We start from the raw sequence: 8,710 nt of genomic DNA, 5'->3' as shown, positions 1-8,710 counted from the left end.
TGCAGCTCACTGGTTCAGGGATGGGCGTTATGACCCAGCAAGAAGACACAGGCACTGATTTCTTGCTGGATTCAAACCAGGGACTTGGTAAACCAGGGCCATGGGGCCCTGACGTGGATCAGGAAGGGAGCCAGTAGAGGCAGAGGAGCCGAGCAAGGCAGGGGGAGGAGAGGCCCAAGTTCTAAGGACACAGGCATCCCCTGGATCCAGCCAGACCTGAAGCCAGTCAGAGCCCTGTACTATCTTCCATGTTAACCAGTAAGTTCCTCTCCTTGCTTACAAGTTTCTTTTCTTAGGGAAGGCTTCTGGGCAGGGAGAGCAGCAGAGACCCCTGACTGCCCCCTCCCCAGCACTGGGGGGGACAGCGTGTGTGGCCCACCCCATCTCAGCTTCACTCGGCAGCAGGGAGGCTGTGATCCCCTGGGGCTTAGGGGAGCCCCAGATCCTCTCTCCCCAGAGAGAGGATTCGGGAACCGAGGGGGACTTGGAGGGGACGGACGAGGGCGGGCTCTCCGTCCCTCCCCATACGCAGAGTCTGCTCCCAGAAACCACATTCTCTTTATTGGATCCTTTCTTGAAGGCACCAGAACGGACAGATCCCTCTCCCGTGAGACAGGAAACAAGAGGCTGGTGTGGTCTTCCAGGCCGGGTGGCTGGGCCCCACCCATGGTCCCCAGTGAGGCCCGGGAAGCACACGGCAGGCTCGCGGGAGGGGCCCTCTGGGCGGGAGCCGCGTCAGTCCACCCCGTCGAGGTCCTGCTGGCCTCTGCTCTCAAGCTGGACAACCTAGAAGGAGAGGTCACTTGAGTGTCTACGGGATTAAAACTCAGCGGTTCGCCCCGAATCAGGGTGGCGGTCATGGGACTGGACAAGCAGCCATGAGCCGTGCCCACGATCCGTGAAGACGCGGGAAGGACACGGAGCACGTGCGCGGGACGAGTCTGGGCGACGGTCCCTGCCTCACGAGACCACAGTGGACTGTATCTCTGCCCACGTGTGTCTTCTGAGGGGTCGACACCTGCACAGCCTCTGAACCCCATTCCTGATTTGGGGGAACCCATCGGGGCCATCCTGGGCACTTCTGGAAGCCAATGGCGTCCCCGCACTCTGCCCACCAGAAGCCAGTGACACAGACAACCCCCTAGCATGACCCCCGGGAACAGCTCCAGACACGGCCTGCTGTCCCCTGGCGTGACCCCGCCCCCGAGAACTGCGGGCTGCACATGAGTCTGACTTGGGGTGACTCCTCTGGATCCACGTCGCCTATGCAGACGCCTCCCTCGATCCCCAGGTAGATGCTGCGTCCACTGAGTCCGTTGCGATCGTGGGCGCAACACGGCCCTTGCCTCAGCTCATCGTGGTCAGGGTATCGGGGCTCCCTGCAGGCCAGCCTCCCTTTCCAGCCCATGAGCTACACTACCTGTACCGGGGGGTGCGGCCCACGGGCACCGGACTCCAGCACTGGGCTTGGAAAGGGCAGGTGGGCCTTGCCTCGTAGGCTGGTCTTACCAATCCCTCCTTCGCCACATAATCACTAACCGGAAGAGGAACGGCGAGGCCGGGCGGCTTACAAGACGTGAGCCCGGCCGGATGCCGGCGCTGTCTGGAAGCGACAGCGAGGGTCCCTGTCCCCATGGCTGCTCCTGTGAGTAGCACGGCAGGCACAGCACACGCCCGACGCACGTCCCGTGGTGGACACGAGGACAGTCACGACACCGCCGCCCACAGAAAGCTTCCCAGCCCTCAGCGGGAGCCGGCCGGCGTCTCCGGGACGGACGCCAGACGTGGGGAAGCACCTGCTCCAACTCACCGCATCCTCCACGCACCGGAACTGCCAGGGCCAGCCGGCGCGGTACAGGAACGGCCGCAGGTCAAACCTGTTGTCGTCGGGGCTGTAGCTCTCCGCGTGGTACGCGGGCGTCAGCGTGGTCATCTTGTGTCTGTTGGCCGCGTACTTGGAGAAGAAGCGCCTCACCCTGTCAGCCACCTGGTGGGCGAGGACAGACAGGGCCGCGGGTCGCGGGGTGCAGGGACCCAGGCCGGGACCCCCGCTCACCCCACACCGCACACACTAGGGCCCCCTGCGTGCCAGCCACCCCCCAGCAGCCGCAGACAAATGTCCCCGTCCCAGGGTGGCTCGGGGGCTGTCCCAGGTGGCCCCAGGATGCTGCGTCTGTGGAGCTGAGCAGGGCACGCGGGAAGACATGCGGCGAGAGGATTCCAGGCGATTCCGTGGGGAGCACCGCGTGAGCCGGACAGCGGGCAGTGGCCCCACGCAGAGGACCTGACACCTGGGCACTGATGTACCGGGCGACAGAGTGCCACCATTTCAGGCCACACAGGCCGACTCGCTGCCCCCAGCCAGACCATGCCCGTGGGGACCGAGTCTGTGGCTCCCTCTGCGGACGGACGTGCGTGCCGTACCTGCCGCGGGGAGCACACGCCCTTCCACATGGTGACGAGTCTGCAGAACATGCTGTAGGGCCCGGCCTTGGCCACCTTCCGGAGGCGGCCGTAGACGGACAGCTCCGCATACGTCATGCCCATGTCGTCCTGCCGAGGAGGGAGAGGCAGTGGGCTGGTGCTGGAGGCGAGCTTGGGGTCCCCGCGGCCGGTGGGCCTGGGGCCAGCGGGAGGGGCGGGTCCCCACGGGGCCACGAGCAGACGTGCGGTCTCACTCCCCCTCACCGCCCGGTGCCATGGAGCCGGCGTTTGGAGAAAGGGCCGGCCTGGTTCTGAGGGCTGAGGGACTGAGCTCTGTCCACGCTCCAAGCCCCAGAACCTACAAACTGTGGGTTTATTTGGGAAAATAAAGGTTTTTGTAGATGCAACGGAGTGAAGGAGCTTGAGACGAGCCGGCCCTGGGCGCGGGGGCCTTTGTACGAGATGGAGCGGGACAAGGGGAGAAGCTGCGTGAAGACCGAATGGGGGTGTGGCCGCGGCCCAGGACCAAGGCTGGACCAAGGACCCCCTTGGAGTGTCCCGGCAGGGAGCAGGGCCTGCGGATGATCTGATTTCGGCCTCCAGCACAATGAGAGGGTCCGTCGTTTAAGCTGCTGGCCTGGGGGTTTGGCTCCAGCAGCCCCAGGAGGCTGATGGCAGGACCAAGGTCAGGCAGGGCAGCCCGACAGACCAGCCCTGCGCCCTGCCTCGGGGATCCTGCTGTCCCTAAGGATGGACGGCTCAGCACAGACTCCTGGGTCATGCCGGCCACAGGACGCCCCTAGCGCGGTTCGAAAGAGCCAGCCTCCACGGAGGCTCACGCAAACCCCCCTTGCATTTCCGAGTATTTGCTCTAATCCCCTCTGAACTCCCACTGTGCCCCAGAATATACGACCAGAGCTGACGGCAGACCGACGGTGGCACTGGTCTTTCCGGGGAACAGCAGGACAGACCTCACCTTCATCCAGGGTCTCCAGGACCCCCAGTGACCAGCCCCTCCTTCCTGCTCCCCACCGCCCACCTAGTCTTCCTCGGGCCCCAGCTCCAATGTCACCTCCTTCGGGAGGCCTGTCCTGCCCCCATCAGAGGGACACAGTCACCTTCGGGGCACCCAGGTCCATGTGTGGGCAATACCAAGAGACACCCGGGGCCCTCGTGGTTACCTCCCACTCATCTGTCCCGGAGACTCACACAGATGGTGGGACCAGCCAGCTCCATGCCGAGCCCCAGGGCCCAGCGGGTCCCGCCAGGGACCTCCTTCAGTGCCCACTTCTGCGTGAATGTCTTCCAGTGCGACACTTGAATTCTCTAGATTCAACAGTAACACTTGGAAGCTTTAACACCCTTTTCAGTGATGCACAGAACTGAACCAGAAAACCAACAAGGGGACGGAAAACTCAAACCCTACAAACCAACGAGCCCTAAGTGACCTCTCTAGAACATTCTACCCATGACCGCAGAGCACACGTTCTCCTCGAGGCACACGGGACGTTCTCCAGGACAGACCAGATGCCAGGCCATAAAACCGGCCTCTATGAATTTCAGCACGCTGGAAAAGCCTGCTTCCCAACCGTAAAGGAAAAGGGCAACAGACTTGGGGACCCACGGAAAGTGCAGAAACCCCCAAATACACGGGACTCCAACTGCACACTCTCGAGTAGCCAACAGGTGGGAAGAAACCACGAGGGAAATCAGACCTGGCCCGGAGGTGCACGAAAACGACGACGAGGCACAGCACGGCGTCTGGGGTGCAGGGGCGTGGCAGTGAGGGGGATTTATTCAGAGAGAAGCCCTCACTTCGCTCCTCGTGCCCCAGAGGGAGAAGTGCGAGCTGACCGTCCAGCACACGGTAGGAGACGAAAAGGAAAGGGCTGCAGGACGTCAGGTGCTTCCCGACTCCGGAGATGAGCCAGCGGCTCAGGAAACCCCGAAAACAATTCCGTTCACGGGAGGACAAAGGAGAAAACGTGCTTAGAAACGAGTAACGAGACAAGTGCACGTTCGCGCTCTGTAAACTGCGAGACATTGAGGCCGTAAGAAGCCCAGAGTGAGGAGGGAGACTCGTCACACCAGGCCTCAGACGCCGCGTTCTCGGGGGGCGACACCCGCCAAGCCCAGCTGTGCTCTCGGCACGCCTGCCGTGGAGAGCCACGCGGGCGCCGCGTGTGCGGCAGAAGACGACACTCAAACGGGCGTCCAGGGGGCCCAGAGCAGCCGGAATACATTGAAAGAGAGGGACGAAACGGGAGAACCCCCAATGCCGACTTCAGAACTTCCTACCAAGCTGCAGTGGCCCAGGGGGTGTGGCCCTGGGGGGGACAGACCCGCGGGTCAGCGGAGTCTGGAATTGGATCCACACACACACCCCTGATTTCCACCCGGATGCCGAGACGCTTGCGGGAGAAAGACCGTCCCGGCAGCAAACGGCGCCGGTGCCAGACGGTCCAGTGTGATCCCTTCCTCACACCGCACACTAAGACAAACCAACCAGGTCACGGACTTCAAAATGTGAGTCACACGACAAACTCTCGGGCGGAGCACAGGTAAGTCTCGGTGGCCACAGGTGCTGGCGGCAGGACGGTCAGTTGTGACCGACTCTGCAATGGCCCAGGGCCACGGAAGCGGCACCCCGCTGCTGATGGCCCCGACTGCCCCTCCTGGCTCGCAGCCCAGCTTCGACTGGACAAGAACGGTTCTGAGCTCGCACCCCTCCCACCTGCGGGAGACCTTCCCCACTCTCCCCTCCTCCAGGGCATCAGCCTCAAGAAGGCCGGACCGAAATGTCAAAGCAGCAGTGGGACAGGCACCGAGCTGGGCTCCCTGGTCGCCTGGGGCAGTAAGGAGGCCGTGGGGGAGCCCAGCTCGGACTCGAGGATGCAGGGACACGGGGAACGGGAACACAGCCGCCAGCACTACCTCGTCCGTCTGGGACACCTGGCCGTCAGTCAAGGGCTCCAGCTCTGCGGTGGCCGGTGCTGCCAGGATGCTGCGGCCAAGACACACAGGTCAGTCATCACGGCTGCCACAGTGCTTGTGGGCATGGGGAGATGACCCCCACACCAACTGCCGCACACTCAAGGGCCAGCCTCCTGCAGCTCCCCTGTTGACCCTGAGCGGGCTGGTTGGGCTGGGCTTTCCTGGGGAGACGGACGTGGATGTCGGGGGGCTTCACGACTTGGGGCAGGAGCTGCCGGCAGAGGCCACCCCACGGGGCTTCTCTGTCCAAGCGCCGTCCACATTCAGGGCAGGTCATGCGTCCTTGCGGGGCTGTCCTGGGGGCACCTTCCCACTAGGTGCCAGGGGCACACTCGGCCGCCATCATGGCCCATGTCTCCAGACATGGCCCAATGTCCCCGGGGGCCACCTGGTCATAAGACCCCACATGCCCACTGAAGGGCGGAGCTGTTTCCATCAGGCAGGAGGGAGCTGCGGCATGGGGTGATGGGGGGGCACAGCCACGTCACGCGGGAGGCACTCACCCCTGCAGGGCGGGAAGCTGGAAGCGTTCCATGCAGAACTGGACAAAGGCCTTCAGGTCTGTCTTGCTGATGCCACCAATGGGGTTGATGTCTGCACTGGAGCAGTCGTACTTGGTCAGGTAGCCGAGGAGGCTGCGGGAGTGAGCACAGGGTTTCCACGGGGCTGACCTGAGGGCCCACAGACCCTGCCTGGGCCCTGGCCGCTCGTCCACACCCAGCGCCAGAGCTCGGCCGCTCAGAGCCGTCCACAAATGGGCAGAGCCAGCAGATGACCGCAGGGCAGTACTCAGCAGCCCCGAGAGGGCGTGGGGGCCGGGAGACGGGCCTGCAAACGCCGAGCCCCCGGCTGGGAGCAGCGTGTCTGAAGGGCGGGCGGCAGAACAGGAGGGTGTGGGGAGGTGCTGAGGGCTGAGTCCTTAGGAGCCCGTGGGGGCCTGGCTGGCTCTCCACACCAGCCAGCAGCCCCCGCCCCCTCAGATACCTCCTGCGGGGCAGGGTAATCCCGAAACACACCCTCCTCCTCTGCCCAGAACCTGTGAACTCGGGACCCCGAGGGCATCAGGGACTCCGCTGAGGACTGCAGGTGAGGTCCTTATCCTGGACTGCCGGGGCCGGGGCGGGGGGGAGGGGGGCAAGGGCTCTCACAAGCATCCGTACAGGTCTAGCAGGGGGGGAGGCAGAGCCGGGAGCCGCGAGGAAGGTGGAGATGCTCCCCTGCCGACACCCTGAGTTTAGCCCCGTGAGATCCGCAGTGAACCTGGGCCCCGTGGACCGGCGAGAGGGCACGGTGGGCTTGACCCAGGGGCTCCTAGTCAGCCGTGCCCTCCAGCGGACGCCTCCCTCTGTAGCCACCTCTGGATGGCAGGTCTCCACCCTCTCCCCAGCGCCCCCACCGCCCCTACCCCCACCCCACAAAGTGTTTCCTAACCCCGCCACATGCCCCCGAACCCCCTTGCTGGTGGCCTTCCAGGCCTGGCCTCTGCCTGTATCGCCCGAGCTCCCAGTTCGACTCCAGCACGGACACAGCAGACGGCTCCGCCTGACTGTCCCGCATCCGGGCTGGCTGCAAACACAGCTGTCCCCGAGCACGGGGTCCCTCTACCCACACATCTAACCCTCTCCTGATGCTCAAGAGAAAGACCCAGCTCTCTCCTCCCGGAGAGCAGGGCCTCGGGCGTAAGAGCCCCAGGGCACCAAGCAGATGGGCGGGTAAAACCTGGTGCCTCCTTGAATGGGGCTTCCCCGGACCCCGAGGTGCTCCCTGTCCTGTTGAAGGGGTGGCTGAGTGGGGACAGGGTCTTCTGGCCGAAGGGACAACGGGCTCCGTTCTACCACATGCCTCTGGCCGCCCGCCCCGAGACGCACTGGGAGATGGCCGTGTTGGGGACAGACCCTGCGGGGGAGACCCCTCAGGGCCAGGCTCTGGGTCTTAGCACGAAAGCCTGGAGGTAAGTCCCGTTGGCGCACAGGCTGGACCTCAGGACGGCTTTGCTCAAGGAGGCCCTGTCCTGGACTGAATGTCTGGGGTCCCCGCAAAGTCACAGCCCCTCAGTGTGACCATCTGGACGCGGGTCCTCGGGAGGTCACGCGGCTAATGGAGGTCACGAGGGTGAGGCCCTGGCCCCCGAGGCCCGGCGTCCTCACCAGGAGGGACGTCAGGCTTCTCCCAGGCTGCCGCGTGAGGGCACAGGGAGGAGGCGCATCTGCAGACCGGGGAGGGGCCTCGCCAGGGATGGAGCGGGGCGCGCTGACGGCCGCCTGCTGCCCCGGGGGGCCAGGCTCTCACCCCAGCTCGCTGTCCCGCTGTGGCACCCGCGGGTGGGGACAGTCCACTAACAGGCGGGTTCACAGGGTCCAACGACCAACCCTTGCCCGCTGGTGAGCCTAGGTACCGCCCTATGGCCCCTGCCTTCCCGCTCTCCCTGGGCCCACGCTCCCTGCCCTGGGGCCACGCCTGCTGGGGCCGCACCCGCTCCCCTCCGGCTCAGGCTCAAGCCTTCGGGGCCAGCTCCCTGCCCTGGCCACCCCACACCCAAGCAACAAGCAGAGCAGCCCCTCCGCCCGCTCTGGACGCCCGACCTCTCGGTTCTACGGCCTGGCGGGCTGCTCCCCCTCGTACGGGGGACCTGCCCACCCCCACTCCCTTCTCCATCAACACTCAGCCCCAGGGCCCAGCTGCCCCTGTACCTTAAGCAGCATTTTGCCGTCTACAGGCTTCCAGACTGGGGGTGCGGCTCGCCCCTGGACTCCAGAGTCTCCACCTTACTGCCCACCACACACGTCCACGGGGGCGTCTGGAGGTGTCAAAGCCGACATTCCCTACACAGGACCCTGACCTCCCCACCCACTTCCTGCGCCAAATGCTGGTCCAGCCTCCAGGGGCTCCGATCGGCGGGAGCGTTCCCCGCCCCACATGTCTGGTCCACCAGCAAATCCTGTCGGCTCCCCTCTGATGCCAAAACACAGCAGGAGCCCAGCCCGCCTGGCCGCCAGCCCCACCCCACCAGGCCGCAGGAACCGGCGACATGAGGCGCACCTACAGTGCCTGTGCATCCCCGACCCACCGGCACCTCCAACAGGGCAGACCAGCCTCCTGGTGAGGCCTCGGGGCTCCCCCAGCCGCTCTTGTGCCCTCATCCATCACTTCCACTCTGCCGCTGGCCCACCAGGGCCCTGACCTCCCTGCGGCCTCCTGCGTGGGGGACAGAAGTCCCTAGAGACCTCAGTGCCTCCTGCGAGCCATGCTCTGTGCGGAGGAGCGTGCGCACTGCGTCCTGGCGAGGGGGGCC

General features: G+C 65.0%; 1 protein-coding gene across 5 annotated transcripts in view; it reads right to left on the bottom strand.

The window, feature by feature from the left end:
- Nucleotides 1-533: 533 nt before the first annotated feature.
- Nucleotides 534-8,710, bottom strand: part of NADSYN1 (NAD synthetase 1) — a 34,147-nt gene continuing 25,970 nt past the window's right edge. For 3 of the 5 annotated variants that reach the window (XM_032358090.1, XM_032358091.1, XM_032358094.1), the window contains 5 exons: nucleotides 5,922-6,053; nucleotides 5,359-5,428; nucleotides 2,425-2,553; nucleotides 1,811-1,987; nucleotides 534-786 (listed from right to left, as the gene is read on the bottom strand). In XM_032358090.1, coding sequence (XP_032213981.1) covers nucleotides 736-786; nucleotides 1,811-1,987; nucleotides 2,425-2,553; nucleotides 5,359-5,428; nucleotides 5,922-6,053 — 559 coding nt within the window. In that variant the 3' untranslated portion in view covers nucleotides 534-735. The other 2 variants (XM_032358093.1, XM_032358092.1) reach the window with 2 other exon arrangements.

This window comes from Mustela erminea, chromosome 9, assembly GCF_009829155.1.
Source record: "Mustela erminea isolate mMusErm1 chromosome 9, mMusErm1.Pri, whole genome shotgun sequence".
NCBI lineage: Eukaryota > Metazoa > Chordata > Mammalia > Carnivora > Mustelidae > Mustela > Mustela erminea.
This window is presented reverse-complemented; position numbering and strand designations above follow the sequence as displayed.